General features: G+C 39.8%; 1 protein-coding gene and 1 long non-coding RNA gene across 11 annotated transcripts in view; one reads left to right on the forward strand and one right to left on the reverse strand.

Annotated features, from left to right (window-relative positions):
• The window catches only part of LOC144341336 (uncharacterized), a 271,590-nt gene that overhangs the window by 235,329 nt on the left and 15,878 nt on the right, over window positions 1-20,383 (forward strand). The gene's annotated exons all lie outside the window — the stretch shown is intronic.
• Window positions 1-20,383, reverse strand: part of LOC106999014 (uncharacterized) — a 240,779-nt gene that overhangs the window by 52,321 nt on the left and 168,075 nt on the right. For 2 of the 9 annotated variants that reach the window (XM_078004503.1, XM_078004502.1), the window contains exon 1: window positions 9,051-9,283. The exons of the other annotated variants lie outside the window; for them this stretch is intronic. In XM_078004503.1, coding sequence (XP_077860629.1) covers window positions 9,051-9,118 — 68 coding nt within the window. In that variant the 5' untranslated portion in view covers window positions 9,119-9,283. Of the gene's footprint in view, window positions 1-9,050; window positions 9,284-20,383 lie in introns of those variants that run through there. 9 annotated transcript variants of the gene reach the window in all.

The raw sequence follows: 20,383 nt of genomic DNA on the forward strand, positions 1-20,383 counted from the left end.
ATTTAAAGATCATGCCTCACATAGATCTTATGTTTAGTAAATGGTTAACTTGGACATGTGATATTCCTCCAGCCCCTTTTTCTTTTTTAATATTATATGTCTGCACAGCAGTAAGAACTTGGGATACGTCTGACAAGTTCTGGCTGCCCAGCAAGCGTTATGGAAACCAATGTGGTGCATGGGGCCCAGGCACAATTCCCAAAGCCCTCAGTGACCCCAGAACATGGAAGAAGCTCTGCTTCAAAATACCCACTCAATTCTATTCCATGTTGCTGCCAGGAAGATCCATGGGCATGCTATTCACAGGCCAAAATGCAGTAGTAATTTTCTTAAACAGATGTTAACTGACCACATTCTTGGTACCTCTTGCTTTGAGGGCACCTGCAGCCTGGGGAGTAATGCTGTCCTCATGAATTAGGTCAGCCTGACATTATGCTTTGGATCCTTAGGGAGAAGAAATAGCAAATGCATCCCTCAGGTAGCTCCAATTATTTCAATTTCTTTTCTCTCTCTACACCTTTATATCAATCCCAGGAGGTGAGAACGGATGCAGAGCTCCTTAACTCTGGCTACACCTCTTACAAAGATTAAGAAAATCATAAAAATGTCAACTTCTGTATTTCAATTCTGTAAACTACACATGCAGTAGTCTCTCTACTCACTTCCCATCATTACAGCTTGAGCGAGAAGGCTTCAGCTTCATGCTTGAATAACAAATAGAATAGTACCTGCCCCTTTGACAGGTGGTCTGTGAAGCGCGAATGTTTCTCCAGCCTGCTCACCAGAAACAAGTCCTAGGCTGTGTCTGAAAAACATTTTGGCACTGTCATTGCCTTACACATTGGCATGGACAAGGCCCTTTGAAGAAAGTTATCTGGTCAAACTGAGGAATATCAGTGACAGAATGATAGAAGGCCTAGAAAATATGTGATTTGGTTGTATTTCTACAAGTAAGTAATGCTAAAGGAAAATGATGGCAGATAACACATACTGAGCTTCAACTCTGTGTCAGACACTTAGCTGAATGTTATCTGCACTTTACAGTATTTCATCTTCATGACACTGTGATCGTTTTACAATTGAAGAAATAGAGGCTCAAGTGTTTGTTGAAGGTTGCAGAGCTAGTGAATAGTGATTTGAAAATTGGCAGTCTATCACCAGAACATATGCTCTTTTTCTCATACCATCTTTCTTCTTGCTAACCTCTTTTTAAGCTCCTGAATTTATAGATAATATATTATATATGAATATATGTAATTTATAAAATATATTATATATATAATATATATATCACTTCAAAGTTAGAGATACAAGCTGTTTTAATAGTTAGAATTATCTTTGGATGGGCATTGCTGCAAGAATTTTTGTTATAATCTAAGAAAGAAATGTTAATAATACTGAGACCTCATAAGGTATAAACTCTCCATCCTCATGTGGGGGAATCAAGCAGAGCTGAAAGATTATCAATTATTAGTCAAGTATGTGGCAGAGCTAATTCCTACCATGAATGAGTGGTTGGGATAAATGAACCTAAAGGGCTATTTTGTTTCTAGGATCATAGACATTAGGATTTTATAGGTTCCCTTTTCAATTTCTGCCCAGTTTGCTTTACCAGGGATGTTCCTTCCCACCATCCAGAAGGGAATGGAGACAAGCTCCCAGAACTCATGATGGTCCAGCTTGACTCTATCCTTAGCCACAGATGACTATACCATAAGAGGTTACAGATCTACAATGAGTCAATCAACCTCCCTTCCTCGGGAATTTGGAATCGGGATGAAGAAAAGCAAATCTGGGCTGACCTTCAAAACGGAAAGTTTAAACCAGGGAATACTGTGTTCCCCGTGTAGAATGGGGTTAAGAAGCTAGTGCATGAAGTGATAGAAGCAAAGATGAAGAGTGGTGAGAAAACACTGCCTGTGTACTGATGACCTCTGATTCCCAGTTCCCATTCTTTCTGCGGACTTTGGGTTCTATGACACACTCCTGTATCTTTGCAATGAATACCCCTAACTAATGGGTGTGTGTTACCTCTAACCAACCAGAAGAGGCTCAGCTAAGAAAGAGATGAATAGGGATTGGCCCCTTGTTGTTGTTGTTGTTGTTGTTGTTGTTGTTGTTTTTCCCAATATTGGTGGAACAAGAAGCATTTCCTGACTTGCTAGCCCACAGCAGAGCTTCAACTCACAGGCTGGAGTGGGTCCACCCCCACTCTTTCATTTATTTCATCTTTGCTGCTTGTGAGTCCATGAACGCTCAGGGGATTCCATTTCTGTGTTAGAGGAGTGGTATGAGTGCAAGGGAGATTTACGGGGCTTCATTTGATTTAGCTGTAGCTTAGAGGGTTTAGTAAAAAAGAAGGGTACAAGTGAAGGAAAGGCTAGCCAAGAAAGTAAGCTCAGAAAACTATGATTTAGATGAAATCCAACCATTACATCTCAGAATTCGGCCCAAGTCTCACTCTCTCTAGGTGTGTGAGATGTTATGTTGTCATTTCCATAGAAGTTCATAGAGACCCTTGGTTCACATGATAAATCACGTCTGAAAATGGCTTTGGGGGTAAAACTCATGAAGCCTGTCTACTCCTTTGCAGGGAAAAACTCGGGGTCACTTCTTGAGCAAACTCTTTCACTGGGCATACTTAACCAGGAGAAACATTACCCCAGAGAGACAAATAATCTTCCCATTCTTGAGGAAGTCTGGATTGTTTTTCTAGCACACATGGACAACTCATAATTATTCTTAAGTAACCCTGAGAATTTTAACATGAATTGAGTTATGTGTTTCTTGTTAAATGGATCAAATTTCAACAAAGCCCGGGAAACATCTTGAAAATCACATGAATGCAATTTCCAAAGAAAACAATCCAAGAATTACTGCCAAAAAGTTTTATTTCCACTAGGAAGGAAAAGAAGAGTTTCATTTTGCCCCCCACACAGACTGTATGTTCAATTTGTGGTCTGCAATGGAAAATTCTGCTGATTTTGCTCAATTCAGGGGAGGAGAGAAATGAAGGAGACTATTGTTATTTGAGTGATAAAACTGTCTTTCTTTCTCTAGTATTAATATTAGCATTTCCAATTTGATTCTACAAATATTGAGTTTTACTGGTGTGTGTGGTACAATGGGAAGGAGGACAAAAAGCTTAACACACGATGACTGTCTCATGGGCCTTATAAATTAGACCTACAAGTAGGGCACTGCCAGCCCACACAGAGTCCTTGTGTAAATTAGAAAAAGATGCCCCTCCTGGGCAGATGTGGCCTTGTGGGTAACCAGTGAGTAACCAAGGGACATTTGTGCAAATTAGAAAAAGCACCTTCTTCCTCTGGTGGGCACAATCTTGCACCAGAGTGAGCATCTTGATTTTATCCTCCCTCCCTGTTGACCAGGTGCTTTTATGCAGGACACAACTTGCCCACGTGACTGTAACAGGACATATAAAGGGATCATCTGAGAATTACTCATTGTCAAAATGAAAACAATGCAACCACCATTCTCAAACTTCAATGAGTAGAAGAATCATGGCAGCTTGTTAAAATGCCTGAGTCTCATCTCAGATATTCGATTCAGGATGACTGAGGTAAGGTCCAGAGATATGCATTTGTAACATGTTCACCTAGCTGTTTCTGATGCAGGTAATCCAAAAACAACACTTTGAGAAGTCAAGGTATGAGAAGCAAAGGCTGTGAGTCATTTGGAAAGAGTAGACATCAAGGCTGGCTGAACTTATTGGAGGAGGCATACAGAAGATGGGGAATTTTAGTTAAATAATAACTGAATGGTAATTTCTACAACTTTTGCCTTAGTCAAAAAACGTTTTTGTTTTCCAAAACGGATGAGAAAAGCTCAGATAGGCTTATTTGCAGTTGTCCAGGAAAAAAAATGACAACTGAAAGAAAATTGTTTCTAAGATGAATCCCTAAAATGAAAGTTGTGTGGAGGACTGAAACCTTTATAGCATTACTGCTAACTTCTGCTTTTGGATAAGAAGAAAATATGATAAAGAATCCACATGTTAGCTGGGATGATGAAAACACTGGCAATGGCACCAAGACACCCCAGAGACATACCTCTGTAACTGTCTTCCTGTCTGCTTCCCAGAATGTTCTTCCAGCAGCACCCCTGACTCTCCACGTCACCTCTGATAATCCCAGTGCATGCTTATAACAGAAAACAACTCTGGCTTCTGGCATGACAAGGTTTTTTTCTGGAAATGGGACTGTGGTGCACAAAGAATGGGGGTTTCCATTACAAATGTTCATAGTGTGTTTGAGGCCTTCAACCTAGAGCTTTCTACTTTTCTAAAAAATAATATTCCATAATAATAAGCCAGCTATAATCCAAAGCTGTCTCTGGCACTGAAAACTTTGTTTCATTCTTCCCATAGAAATAGCTACCTTTTTGTTGCTTATATGATTTGGGAAGGGGAGTCTTCTCAAATGCAAAGATAAAATGTTAATCCAGTAGTGCCTCTCCATTACTATTGCATCTCATCTTTGCATTTTGTCTGTAGAGGCAATAGTTTACATTTAAGGCCAGGCGTGGTGGCTCAGGCCTGTAATCCCAACACTTTGGGAGGCTGAGGCAGGTGGATCACCTGAGGTCAGGACTTCAAGACCAGCCTGGCCAACATGGTGAAACCCTGTTTCTACTAAGAATACGAAATTAGTCGTGGTGGCAGGTGCCTTTAATCCCAGCGACTTGGGAGGCTGAGGCAGGAGAATTGCTTGATCCCAGAAGGCGGAGGAGCAGTGAGCCGAGATCATGTCATTGGGCTACAGCCTGGGCAACAAGAGTGAAACTCCATCTCAAAAAATATGTAAATAAAAATAAAAACCACATTTGAGAAAGCCCAGAATGAGAAAAGTGGGAAGGGAGAGGTGCAGTAGCAAGCCATGGTAGAGCAGTCCACATGACCTAGCCATCCTGAGGCTGGGGAATAACTGGTGAAAAGCATTGCATCTGTTCATCAGTCATTGGAAGCAAGTGAGGTCCTTCACTTGTGTAAAGCCTTGAGCTGCAGAGCATTTTTTTTTTTTTTTTTTTTTTTTTTTTGCCGCAGAGCATTTTTTGTTGGTTTGAGTCACCCCAGCACAAAAAGCAGCACAAAAGTGGTAAGTTATCCCATTTGAAGTGATAGTGGTCTTTTCTACTCTCTTTTTCATAAAGAAGGATTTCATCCTATTCACAATCACTCTGTTTTTCTTTCTTTTGGTCAGCTTTATTGATTTGTCAATGATTCCTATTGGAGACCAAAACTGAGCAGATAGTTTGTATGAAAAGGGCCAATGAAACTCTTCCTTCATATTGTAAACAACTGCTTCCCTCTTGCCATTTTCCCCAGGCCGTTTATGTGAATTCAATTAGCAAGGTGTTCCCTGGTGGGTAAATGATTTATTAAGGTAAACAAATATTTTAAAGTAGTAATTCTGATTCAATTTCAATTCAACATCCAGTATTGAGTCATTTTATGAACCTAGAACTGTTTAAAGGGATGGAGAAACAGTGTAGGAAGTGCAGTGGTTAAGAGCACAGGGTCAGACAGGCAGATCTAGGTGTGATTTCCAGGTTGGGAATTATTGCTTGTGAGTCCTCAAGAAAATTGTTTTGCCTCACTGATTTCTGTAGAACCAAGAGAAGAAGATCTAACCCCATAGAGTTGTTTAGGACTTAAAATGTTAAGTGCAGTAGCACAATGATTAATATCTAACAAGCATCGAATATACAGTAAAGAATATATACAAAGATGAACATCATACAGTTCTGCCTTCATTCACAGACTAATAGTAGGGATCCACAAGCTTTTTCTATGAAGAGATAGGTAGTAAATATTTTAGTCTTTGCAGGCCATTCAGTCTCTTTCCTAACTACTCAATTCAGCTGTTGTAGGATGGAAATAGCTATAAACATATGTAAATGAATGGGCATGGTTATGTTCTAATAAAATTATATTTACAAAGACAGGCCATAGGCCAGATTTTGTGACCCCTTGTCTAGTAGAACAGCTTATTGCATTAAATTCATTGAAAGTTAGAGCTGGTGCTTGCGCTGCCCTCTCTTTCCTGAAAGAAATGTTTCGTGGCCCACTGTTTTCTTAACCTAATTAGAGTTCTCCCTGAATACATCTTTTACTTTACAAAGGAAATACGTTATATGTAATGATGCCAGCTTTGATGTTAAATTTTGCTGCTTCAGTGAATGGTGAATTTCTGTTCGTATAAGACAATAACTTCATATAAATGTCGATGACTTGATATCAGTGTCATGTGGAATATGACTCCAGGAGGGAAGCATAGCTCATGCCAGCAATCAGTTATAGCTGCTGAGTCCCCACCTAATCATGACTTTTAAGAACTTACCACTCTTTCATATTAGAATGATTTGGAAGCATCATCAAGCTGACCAATATATTAGATATCCAATTACGGTTGTACAAATAGTTTTTGAAGAATTCTACTTGGACCATAAATTTTTGCAAGTGACTGGCATATAATCTAAGTGAACTAAGACAAGGGATCTAATCAACTACTCCCAGGATCCTGCATGTCCAGAGTCTCCAGCACAGAATGTCTTTCTGACAGCCTGTGTAATCAGCTCAGTACACAGCTGACTCCACCAAAAACTGGAGTCTCTCTGTATCATACTTCAATTAATTTTTGGTTAAAATTAGTAAAATTTTGACTCGATCTAACCTAAATGATAAATGTACTTTATTAGTTCATAAACATGAAAAGTCCAAAGTAAGGACTTGCTTCAGGTGAGGACTGATCCAGCAGCTCAAATCATGCTGCTAAAATTCCTGTTTCTCTCTGTCTTTCTGGTCTACCTTCTACTGTGACATCTTAATCCTAAAACTGGATCTTTTCATATTCAAAACATTGCTGCTAGTAGCTTCTGGCATATCTATTTCCTTAGTCACATGCTACAGAAATGGGAATGTAGTTTTGTCCCAGTGTTCTCAGAAAAATCCAGAGAATTGTTCTTAGACCAGCTCAGGTTATTTGCTTAACCTAAACTAATCATGGCGGCTTGGCAGATGGGTTGCTCACATAGGCTTAGTCATAATCACGTCTTCTAATGTCGGTGGTCAGAATGGAGTTGATTCTTCAGGGAAATTGAAGCTGTTGGAATGGGGAGAACTGATACATAAGGCAACAACCAACACAGGACCAACGAAGGTCCTCTGCATTCACTAGTGAGCAATTTGTGCAGGTTGTATGGCACTGCAAAATTAAGAATGCTTCCTGTACCCATACAAGTCACCTCTGTTCCCCACCTGCCACCAGAGGATGTGCTGCCTCCTTGCCTTAGAAAGCTTGCAGAGAGCTAGACCCAGCATGCCTACATCCCTTATGCTCTTGGCCATTTCCAGACATATTAGCTCTTCTGTCATTTGCCCTTTCATGTGCTCTCGTTCCATGCTTTACACCTGGCCAAACACCTTTCTTTTCTAATCCTTCCCACTATGCCCTCCAAAACTTCCACTGGGTAAGTAACATACTGCCCTCCCTCCTCAACCTCTTCACATACTCATCCCCAGCCTCCTCATGAGTCTTTCTCACACCTTTGAGCTGAAACTCGGATCTCTGAAATTCGAGATATATATGTCTATATCCAAATATTTGTTCCAACTTTCCATTTGATGGTCCTAGAGACACCTACAACCCACTGTCTTACAGATGGAATATTTACCTTCCTCAAACTCACTCCACTGCTGTGCTGACTTCAAAGTTCTCCATATATACACAGATATAGATGTGTGTGTGTGTGTGTGTGTGTTTACACACATCATATTTATATTCTGGATGTAGATTATTGAACTCCAAGAAAAACAACTAATTGGTAAGATTTTAAAGCTATAATACTCTTGATGTGCTTAAATTAGTACTCATATTAATCATAAGAGCATTAACTTAAGAACATTAAATTCTTATATCACGGCTGGGTGCGGTGGCTTATGCCTGTAATCCCAGCACTTTGAGAGGCCGAGGCGGGAGGATCACAAGGTCAGGAGATTGAGACCATCCTGGCTAACACAGTGAAACCCCATCTCTACTAAAAATACAAAAAATTAGCCAGGCACGGTGGCAGGCGCCTGTAGTACCAGCTAGGTGGGAGGCTGAGGCAGGAGAATGGTGTAAACCAGGGGGACGGAGCTTGCAGTGAGCCGAGATAGCACCACTGCACTCCAGTCTGAGCTACAGAGCAAGACTCCATCTCAAAAAAAAAAAAAAAAATTCTTATGTCATAAATCAAGAGAGGATATTATCAGTATGTCTCAAGAAGTGATAGCATACGTGCTCTGCAGGGTTTTAATAGATATGCTCAGAAGTGCTCCAAGCTAAAAGAGGTTAGGGACACTGGTTTAAACAACAGATTGCTCTGCTGCAGGACTTCTCAGGGCTTTAAATATGTTCATTCACACTGTGACTCTACAAGACAGGAAAAGAGTATGGAGCATTTTTAGTCTTTCTTTTTTTTTAGACAGTGGAATCTTCTCTCCCACTTCATCTACCTCCTCCCCTACACACACACACACACACACACACACACACAATTGTCTACAGAATAAACTTTGAGAAATATTTGCACTGGCTTGTCTGGTTCTCTTAAACCAATAGTATTCACCTTCTCCAGAATGTTTCATCCCAGTGATTAACAGTTTACTTCATATCTGAGATGAGTTTTACCATCTTAGAAAGCCACATTCCTCAGAGCTTAGAGGGAAATAAAATGAGGAAATTACCATCACATGAAGCAAACAGAAAACAGCTGGAATCATTTCAGCAGACCAGAGAAGAGGGTAGCAGACACTGTTGATACCCACCCACTATCCATTCCTCCTTCCTTTTTCTTAGAGGAACCCTGACTTTGTTCAGGTATCAGCCTCTCCCCCATGAAGACTTGTGCCTTGAAAAACTTGACTCCATCTCCAGCCCCAGAAGTGGGCCTGATTGGGTTACTAATAATCTCATTCCCCTTGTCTGTGATTGGTTCGGCAACGGCACATGACCCAGTCCTGGTCAACATGTAAGAAGTCTGATTACCTTGAAGCCACCATGCTGTGAGGAAGCCCAAAATACACAGAGAGGTCACGTGTAGGGTCTCTGGGCATCAGTCCTAGCTGAAGGTCAGCCTTCACGTCATGCCAGCCTAGGCCTTGACATGTGAATGAGGAAGCTTCCAGATGATTTCAGCCCTAAGTTGTTTTAGGGACCCTCAGCTGAATTATCCCAGCCAGCTGAGGTCCTGGACATTATGAAACAGAGATAAGCCATCTCCATCATGTCTTGTCTGAGTTCCTGACCCACAATATTTGCAAGCATAATAAAGTAGTGGTTGCTTTATGCCACTCAGTTTCGAGGTAGTTTGTTATACAGCTATAAATAACTTAGTTTGGTTTCATAACTTAGTGGCTCATGGTCTAGGCCTCCTTTTTAAAACAAAAACAAAAATAAATAATTTTGAGAAGAGTTTAGATATTTTGTGATTCACCCTTTCTAACTCTGATGCAATTGGATACACCCTGGTTGGAAATGGTGTTTGATATTTTTTCAGTTCAGTTTCCTCCATCTAGAATTCTGATATAGAGGTATAGATGCAGCTCTTGATACTCTATATCTGAAAACTGATAGAATGTTCTGAAATTTAATTCAGTTCTATTTTCTGTATATCTTTCTTGATAGGTTTTAACTGTTAGGCAAATTTTAAACCAATTCTTTATAGAATGTATAACTAATTAAAGTCAAAGTAACTCTCACTCTTGAGTTTTATATTTCATTGCCTTTGCCCTCCTACACTGTAGGAAACATTGAATAGTGCCAGGCTTTTGAGCATCTGGAAATCCTATACAATTCAGTCTGTGAATAAAAATATTCTACCATTTCCTGGCTATTTTGTTCTGTTAAATACCAAAATTGGGTTTATTCCTTTGTAAATGATGAAAAGCGGGCAGAAACGAATGTATAGTTCTAAAAACATTTTTATGTTTTAGAAAGGACCATACTGTTTCATAAAATAGCTCCACAAATTAAGTAATTTTGAAAATCTGTTTCTGACTAAAACCTAGTTCTAAAAATGAAACCATTCATTGATTAATTCATGCATTCATTCAATAAATATTTATTGAGTATCCATTCTGTGCTAACCATTATGTTGGGTAATGGGAATTCAGAGGTGAACAAATCCAAAGATTTCTCTTGGAAGAATTCTAAAGAGACATAGAAAACGTTTTCCTGGTGATTACCCTCCCTGAGCTTGGTTTCAGTCCCACTTCTGCAACAGCTGCAGAAGGTCTCAGAAGCACATTTGCAATATCTCCAACTACTTTGTCACTGTTGGCAATAGGCAGGAAGAATCTTAGGTGGAGCTGTTCTTTTACTAAATTAAACAATGATCAAAACTGTGCTCATTTTTTCCATCACTAAATGTCATCTAATTTCCCCTGGCTGTTAAGACAGTGTGTTTGTGTGTGTGACAAATGCATGCAGGATCATACACACAGAAAAAAAAAAAAAAAGCAAATAAGAAAATATACTGGGTGAGGCATAATTTACCACACAGTTAAAAAACAATGTGTACTCAGCCCATAAGAGATATTTGCTGCTTTAAGATGTTGCAAGGGACATCTGTTGATTTGCCTGACCACCATATGTTACTTTTCCTAGTAACATCACCCTGTTTTTGTCCAGAGAAACCAATTCTCAGTCTGTGTGTTTTGAGTGTGGTGAACCCTACACCCCAGTTCTAGGAGTAGCCATGTAACATAAGCTGCCAATCACCATAGGACAATCCTCAGGCCACTATGATTGGCTTAGTGGCAACCACATGACTCAAGCTAGTCCAATGAGAGCTTACTCCAAGATACTAAAACAGCCTGAATAGAGGCACCTGGTCTTCCCAAGTTGCTCTGGGATTGCTGACAGGATATGATGTATCCTTGGGGCTCCTGGCTGCCATTTTGCTACTACATGGAAAGATTTATCCAGAAAATGGAGCCAACTCAGGAGAAGGTAGATCTGAGATAAAGAGAGAAAATCACATCCCACAGTATTTAAGTCATTTTGCCCAGACTGAAAATTTCTTAAAATTTGTTTTTTGCTGTTTTCTTTTTATTAGCAAACCTGCCAGTTTTAGTAACTTCTGTTTCTCTAGATGTTTATAAACTAACCAGTGTATATCTAGTACTTCAACATGCACTTTGCTTTAATAAGCTGCCTTTCAAGTCATTAGAGAAAGATTTAGAGGTTAAAGAATGATGTGGTAGGTAATTTATGTTTGAATCAACCTCCTCTTTTATAGACTATGTTAAAAAGTGCCTATAAATATTTCTTCTTGGCATCTTCAGCAATCTTAATGGGTTAAGTGCCCAGCATGTTCTATATGTGGTTCAATTCACAGTGATCTACCTGAGCAGGAATGGACTTCCCTCTTATTTACCATTTCCCTTCTCTTGTTTCCATCACTACCTCAATGTCTGTCTCCTCTGCAGTTTGGGGTGGTGTATCTCTGAGAAGGTCACTAAAATATACGTTCCTGGGCCGGGCGTGGTGGCTCATGCCTGTAATCCTAGCACTCTGGGAGGCCAAGGTAGGTGGATCACCTGAGGTTGGGAGTTCAAGACCAGCCTGACCAACATGGAGAAACTCTGTCTCTACTAAAATATACAAAAATTAGCTGGGTGTGATGGTGCATGCCTGTAATCCCAGCTACTCGGGAGGCTGAGGCAGGAGAATCACTTGAACCGGGGAGGCAGAGGTTGTGGTGAGCCGAGTTGGCGCCATTACACTCCAGTCTGGGCAACAAGAGTAAAATTCCATCTATATCTATATCTATATCTACATCTATGTGTGTGTGTGTGTGTGTGTATGTTCCTGCCCTTAAGCCGTTGTTCCCACCAGGGGCTTAAAGATTTTGATTCCTGTAAACTCAGGTGGGAATCCAGGAATACCCATTTTTTTCACAAGAGACCCAATAATCTCACATGAGGCACTCCTTATTAAGTACTGGTTTAAGGAATTAGAATCCTAGGGGAGAATTACTGGAGGGATCTTTATATATAATCTAGTATAGTCTTAACCTCCAATAATAATTTCACAGGTTGAGACCCAGAAGTGAAAGCAAATGGTGTCAGCACTAGAATACAAGTCTGTTAAATTTGTCCAAAACCCTTTCCACTGCACTTGTATGGTCTTCACATTCAAACCTGAAACAGAACGTAGTTGTACTCTCCCCAACAGTCTTAACTCAATATTAAATTTTTAGAAAAAGAAAGAGGATACAAGAATAATGTGAGACCTCTTAGCTAGTATAATGCTATCCTGATGTGGTCTCTGATCAGTTCTTTTGCTTGTAGGACAGAGAACATCTGTAATGATAACCTGGCTGCAGTTTATTGAGAATATAATATGTGCTAGGCACTGTACTCATAGATGTATTCTTCCTTTTAAAGTTCAATCATCCCTAGAAAAAAGGCACTAGCACTGCCTCTGGATGTGAAAAGTGAAGTGAAGTAATTTGCCCCAAATCACTAAGCCAGGATGCAACCGTGATTTCAATCCCAACAGGCGCTGGTAGCATGCCTTTCTCCCTCTCCTTCTTTCTCTTTTTTCTTTCTCTCCATCTCCTCCTCCTTCTCCTCACCAAGGACTAGACCCTTGACCTCAGCTGGCAAACCTGTAAATATGGACCATTTGTCCTAAGACAGGAGTGGCTGGCAGTGTACACCATCACCATCTAGTACTTTAGAATGGGGTCAAAGCTTTGTCTTTGCCAACAGAGCACATGTTCTAAAATTAAGTCTTGGAAAGTTCAGCTGCCTGGGACATGTTAGAGATCATTGAGCTTGAATCTCTGGGAGTAAAAGGCAAAGTCTAGGATATACTTAATGATGAAGATGGTAGTGATGATGAAGATGATGATGATGATAAAAAATAACACCCATTGAGAGCCCATGATGCACTGGATGTTTCTCAGGGTTCTGTATCCATGAACTGAGTTACTTGCCCAATCAGGATGGGTAAATTCCCAATTTAGAGTCTTTGGAAGTATCCAGAAAGAACATGTCTCATGCATGCTTCTTTTGCATTTCTCCAAGTCCTTGAGGACAATATGGATATGGAGAATAACAACAATTGATTGCTAACATGTTCTGAGAAGGTACTCTATGTGCTGGATACCTTTAGCCCTTCGAAAGCATTATGCCATTTAACCCTACAATCATCTCATGAGTTGGTTATTGTCATTAACTCTACTTGCAGATAAAGAGGTTACATAACTTGCCTAATGTTATTGCCCGAGTTGATATCAAAGCCCTTGCTCAAACACACTTACTAAATCATTCAAGAGAGGTACTTTATCTCTTCCAGTCTAAAAGTGCTGGAAGACTCCATGAATCTTTGTAAGACACTCTAAGAGCTTGATTATCTCCTTATAGAAATAAGGTATCTTAATATGGCCCTCAGTGGCTGAGAATGCTTCTGTAATGTTGTGTCTGGAGTTGTCATGAACGTTTTCTATGACACCAGAATGCAATGACATGATCCAAAGATGAGAGGCTAGATGGGGTCAGGCCAGGGCTCAGCTTTGCCTGAAGAGAAGGCAACTTTGTATTGTTTGTGTGTTCCCAGAGAGTTTCTGATGTGGAGTCCCTTGGACATAACCACATGACTCCCTTTCAGAGACTAGGTTATAATTCCTCAACAAAAAATTACCAAAAAGTAAAATTTAAAAGCCATCTAGCCACATATCCTGCAAATATAATTTTAATAGATTTCTTTCCATTAAGATTTTATTCTTTTCCTTTCTGTCTCTTCCTGACAATGCAGCTCTCCTGTCTGATTTCCTGTCTGTGGTTTTGAGTTGGGTTAGAGTGTGTGGGCTGAGCATGTAGCCCACAGCGAGCTCCCTCCCAGTGCCATCTGCACACCTCATTTGACACTGAATCATGCATTCTTCTGTCTTAATGTGTCTCTCATATTGCAGCTTGTATTGTTATTGAAACTTTTGTGCATTTAAGTCCTGTCTCTTCAATTAGCTCATAAGTTCCTTGAGGTCAGGGACTATGATGTATACTTCTTTGCAGCCTCCATATGCTGTTAAGGAAATTGCCAGTGATACATGTTGAAGGAAGTCTCTGGCATGCTGCTGAGTTCTGCCCCATGCCTTTCATATTGTGGTGCCTTCAGATCTTTATAAACTTGAAGCGATCTTTTTGTTCAAAGCAAGGTGATAGGACCGAGGAAGGGGCAGTAAGGAGTGATGAGTAAGGACCCAAATGCTTTGGTTGGTAACCCAGCTTCATCACTCATTAACTGTCTAACTTCAGCAAAGTTTTAAACCTCTTCCTAGCTTAGTTCTTCTTGCCTACATTCTAAAGTTGACTGAAGAATTGAGTAAATTAACACATGTAAATTGCTTAGAAGAGGCCCTGGTAAATGCTCAATAAATGACGGATATTGTTCCTCTTATGACTATGATCAATGCCCTTCAGCCAAGGACCACCAGGAAAATCTGTTGTGGAACAAGTTGGGTTTGTTACTAATTTCAGTAAGAGAGAATGCACACCATGAGGAATTATAAGCCATCTCAGTAAGAGAGTGTTAGAAAGGACTTGTTGTAGGGCACAAGCTTGTGTTAGGTGATTTGAGAGAGAGTTTAAGGAAGCAGTTTTCCTCTGAATTGGTGCTGTCAGGAAGTAGGAATAATCCTATGATTCGGTATCTAAAGAAATCTTACTTAGAGGGAGAGACTAGATGGAGGTTGAGTATCTAAATCAGTCTTATATAGAAGAAGGGAATGCCAGAACAGTTCTAAGGCTGTAATTGATTAAGAAGTAGCAATCATTCACATTAGCCAGGAAGGAGGGGAGATTGAGCATTTTTGCAGTTTGGAAAATGCTGAAGTTTTTCTGTGTTCAGACAATATTATGGAATGGTCTTGTTTTTGTCTCACTCCATCGTGGTCACAGAGTCTGAGGTTGATGCTCTTTGAAATTGCTTACATTCCAAAAGGGAACATCAAGGCCTAGCTGACAGTACTAGATCAGCTGCTGGATGTGTTGCTCAGCTTTTCTCTTTCTTGGTATGAATAATGTAATAGTAATAGCCACCATATTGGACACTTTTTACTTTCCAGACATTGTGCTGAGCAGTTGACCTGCATTAGCTAATACCATTCTCACAACCACCCAGTACAGTAGGTACCATCATTAACAATCTACAAATGAGGAGACAGGCTGATATGGTTTGGATCTGTGTCCCCACCTAAATCTCATGTTGAATTGTAATCCCAGTGTTGGAGGGGGTCTGGTGGGAGGTGATTGGATCATGGGGGTGAATCTTTCATGAATGGTTTAGAACCATCCCTTTGGTGCTGTTCTCATAATAGAGTTCTCATAAGATCTGGCTGTTTAAACATGTCTAGCACCTTCCCCTTATCTTTGTCCCCACTGCTCTTGCCTTGTAAGAGGGCCTGTTTCCCCTTTGCCTTCTGCCATGATAGTAAGTCCCCTGAGACATCCTCAGAGGCTGAGCAGCTGTCAGTATTATGTTTTCCGCATAGCTCGCAGAACCTGTGAGAATTATACCTCTTTTCTTTATAAATTACCCGGCCTCAGGTATTTCTTTATAGCAATGTGAGAATGGACTAATACATAGGCCCACGGAAATTGAACAACTTTGGCCGAAATTATAGAGCTGGGAATAGGTGAAGTTTTATGAAAATCCAAGACTGTCCAGCTCCACATAGTCTCTGATGTTCAACCTTATGAGAGCAAAAGCTTATTGAGGACTTACATTGCGCCTGGTGCTTTGCAAGTATTATCTCATTTATTCATGATCCTTTGCTATAAAGAAACTTGTAATCTAGTATGAGATACAAGACTAATGTCAACATCTGCAATATATGGCAGCTTATGATCCAACTATGTTATAAATGTGTAGAGGAAGAAGTGATATATTCATTTGCTCAAAAAATATTTGTTGAATTTCTCCAACATGAGGCATCATGTTAAATGTGAGATCTACAGTTGTGTCAGTGAGATATATTCAGTTCATGACCTCTTGAAAATTACGTTTTTTGTGGGAAAGAGAAACATTAGACAATTAAACACATAAATATGCAATTACACATTCAGAAAACGTGTGTGAAGATAGAGAACACATCTTAATAGTAGACAGTAACAGTCCTAGAGTAGGGCAGATGTATAGCTCTACTGGGTGACAGCGAAGGACCTCTGGAGAAGTAACATTTCAGTTGAGACCTAACGGTTGCCAAGGAGGCAGCTTCCAGAAAAGCCAAGGGAAGAGCCTTCCAAGCAGTGGAAATACAGAGTGGAAGGGATGTATGACTGGAATACTCTAGGGAAATCCTGGAAAATGAAGAAGATCCAGGGTGGCTGGGTCATCATGGCTTGGGATGAGATAGGGAAGATAGCCAGGCAGATCATAAGGCAAAAGGATGCAAAATTTTCTCCTCCATTCAATGGGAAACCATTGAAGGCTTTTAAGTAGGGAGATGAATTAATTCCAAACAAGAGTCTGAAGAGGACTCAATGGCAGAGGAGAATTGGAGTTGGGCTGTGGAGGAGGAATATTATCAACACAAGTAGAGAGTGGAGGAGGAATATTATCAACACAAGTAGAGAATGATATACCAAAAAGAAGTAGACAATGTGAAAAAAAGGCACAGAGTCCAGGAACCACCAAATTGGTGTCAAGATTGGTGAGTTAGTCTGTGTCCCTGAGAGAAGTGTGCATGCTGACAGTGCAGGGTGGAAGTGAATTCTGGAAGTTGACCTTGGCGTTAGACTGTTGGACATGAAGTTCAAGTTTCTATAGACAGTGGGGAGTCATGGCATTGAGGGTCATAGACTGACAAGTGGAATAAGAGACCTAATTTATACTTCTTCTTTGTGCTTTCTTATTTTTATGGATTGGTTTGAGTACTCCTTGGCTTTTCTCAGATCAAACCCAGTGATAACAGAGCCAGAAGGACAGGTTAGGTTTTTTTATAAAGGCAAAGCAAACAAACACAACCTTTGAGGCTTGCAATATTGAAGAGATTCATTTTCCTATGTTGCTAATGCTTTGTATTATGATTACTGTTATAAATTAAGTAGTTATTCTCAAAAAGCCTCAGACTTTTAGGTTTTGGCTGGCACTAGAGAAGTCTGATCAATACTCTGGACAAATATGTGGCTTTTCTATTTACTCAATAAGAATTTTTGAAAAAAAACCTGTCTTTTCATAATATTGTCATTTTTGCCCAGTTTAAAAGTTCAAGTAAATACCCAAACTTACTGCAACTGAATGGGGCTTTATCCTCTGTTTGGACAAAATACCAATATGGCTGTGAGACTGGTGTCTGCTCTCATGACAGGAGCATGTGAAACTGCAGGGGAGAAGATTTCTGACATGTTATTTTGTGACTGGGAGCCATATTATTGTAATTGTTAGAATTATTATTATTATTATACTTTAAGTTCCAGGGTACATGTGCACAATATGCAGGTTTGGTATATGTGTGCCATGTTGGTTTGCTGCACCCATCAACTCATCATTTACATTAGGTGTTTCTCCTAATGCTATCCCTCCCCCAGAACCCCAGACCCTGACAGGTCCCAGTATGTGATGTTCCCCGCCCTGCGTCCAAGTGATCTCGTTGTTCAGTTCTCACCTATGAGTGAGAACATAAAGTGCAGTGTTTGGTTTTCTGTCCTTGTGATAGTTTGCTGAGAATGATGGTTTCCAGCTTCATCCATGTCCCTGCAAAGGACACGAATTTATCCTTGTTTATGGTTGCATAGTATTCCATGGTGTATATGTGCCACATTTTCTTAATCCAGTCTGTCATTGATGGACATTTGGGTTGGTTCCAAGTCTTTGCTATTGTGAATAGAGCTGCAATAAACATACATGTGCGTGTGTCTTTATAGTAGCATGATTTATAATCCTTTGGGTATATACCCAGTAATGGGATTGCTGGGTCAAATGGTAATTCTAGTTCTAGATCCTTGAGGAATCACCACACTGTCTTCCACAATGGCTGAACTAGTTTACAGTCCCACCAACAGTGTAAAAGTGTTCCTATTTCTCCACATCCTCTCCAGCACCTGTTGTTTCCTGACCTTTTTAACGATTGCCATTCTAACTGGCGTGAGGTGGTATCTCATTGCAGTTTTGATTTGCATTTCTCTGATGACCAGTGATGATGAGCATTTTTTAATGTGTCTGTTGGCTGCATAGATGTCTTCTTTTGAGAAGTGTCATATCCTTCACCCAGTCTTTGATGGTGTTTCTTTTTTTCTTGTAAATTTGTTTGAGTTCTTTGTAGATTCTGAATATTAGCCCTTTGTCAGATGGGTAGATTGCAAAATTTTTCTCCCATTCTGTAGGTTGCTTGTTCACTCTGATGGTAGTTTCTTTTGCCGTGCAGAAGCTGTTTAGTTTAATTAGATCCCATTTGTCTATTATGGCTTTTGTTCCATTGTTTTCGTGTTTTAGTCATGAAGTCCTTGCCCATGCCTATGTCCTGAATGGTATTGCCTAAGTTTTCTTCTAGGGTGTTTATGGTTTTAGGTCTAACATTTAAGTCTTTAATTCATCTTGAATTAATTTTTGTGTAAGGTATAAGGAAGGGATCCAGTTTCAGCTTTCTACATATGGCTAGCCAGTTTTCCCAGTACAATTTATTAAATAGGGAATCCTTTCCCCATTGCTTGTTTTTGTCAGGTTTGTCAAAGATCAGATGGTTGTAGATGTGTGGTGTCATTACTGAGGCCTCTGTTCTGTTCCAATGGTCTATATATCTGTTTTGGTACCAGTACCATGCTGTTTTTTACTGTAGCCTTGTAGTATAGTTTGAAGTCAGGTAGCGTGATGCTTCCGGCTTTGTTCTTTTGACTTAGGATTGTCTTGGCGATGCAGGCTCTTTTTTGGTTCCATATGAACTTTAGTTTTTTCCAATTCTGTGAAGAAAGTCATTGGTAGCTTAATGGGGATGGCATTGAATCTATAAATTACTTTGGGCAGTATGACCATTTTCATAATATTGATTCTTCCTATCCATGAGCATGGAATATTCTTCCATTTGTTTGTGTCCTCTTTTATTTCGTTGAGCAGTGGTTTGTATTCTCCTTGAAGAGATCCTTCACATCCCTTGTAAGTTGGATTCCTAGGTATTTTATTCTCTTTGAAGCTATTGTAAATGGGAGTTCACTCATGATTTGGCTCTCTGTTTGTCTGTTAATAGAGTATAGGAATGCTTGTGATTTTTGTACATTGATTTTGTATCCTGAGACTTTGCTGAAGTTGCTTATCAACTTAAGGAAATTTGGGGCTTAGACGATGGGGTTTTCTAAATATACAATCATGTCATCTGCAAACAGGGACAATTTGACTTCCTCATTTCCTAATTGAATATCCTTTATTTCTTTCTCTTGCCTGATTGCCCTGGCCAGAACTTCCAACACTGTGTTGAATAGGAGTGGTAAGAGAGGGCATCCCTGTCTTGTGCTTGTTTTCAAGGGGAAAGCTTCCAGTTCTTGCCCATTCAGTATGATATTGGCTGTGGATTTGTCATAAATATCTCTTATTATTTTGAGATACGTTCCATCAATACCTAGTTTATTGAGAGTTTTTAGCATGAAGGGCTGTTGAATTTTGTCAAAGGCCTTTTCTGCATCTATTGAGATAATCATGTGGTTTTTGTTGTTGGTTCTGTTTATGTGATGGATTACATTTATTGTTTTGCGTATGCTGAACTAGCCTTGCATCCCAGGGATGAAGCCCACTTGATCATGGTGGATAAGCTTTCATTCGGTTTGCCAATATTTTACTGAGGATTTTTGCATTGATGTTCATCAGGGATATTGATCTAAAATTGTCTTTTTTGTTGTGTCTCTGCCAGGCTTTGGTATCAGGATGATGTTGGCTTCATAAAATGAGTTAGGGAGGATTCCCTCTTTTTCTATGGATTGGAATAGTTTCAGAAGGAATGGTACCAGCTCCTCTTTGTACCTCTGGTAGAATTTGGCTGTGAATCCATCTGGTCCCGGGCTTTTTTTGATTGGTAGGCTATTAATTATTGTCTCAATTTCAGAGCCTGTTATTTGTCTATTCAGCAATTCAACATCTTCCTTGTTTAGTCTTGGGAGAGTGTATGTGTCCAGGAATGTATCCATTTCTTCTAGATTTTCCAGTTTATTCGCATAGAGGTGTTTATAGTATTCTCTGATGGTAGTTTGTATTTCTGTGAGATCGGTGGTGATATCCCCTTTGTCATTTTATTGCATCTATTTGATTCTTCTTTCTTTTTTCGTTATTAGTCTTGCTAGCAGTCAATCAATTTTGCTGATCTTTTCAAAAAATGAGCTCCTAGA

This window comes from Macaca mulatta, chromosome 6 (genome assembly GCF_049350105.2).
Source record: "Macaca mulatta isolate MMU2019108-1 chromosome 6, T2T-MMU8v2.0, whole genome shotgun sequence".
NCBI lineage: Eukaryota > Metazoa > Chordata > Mammalia > Primates > Cercopithecidae > Macaca > Macaca mulatta.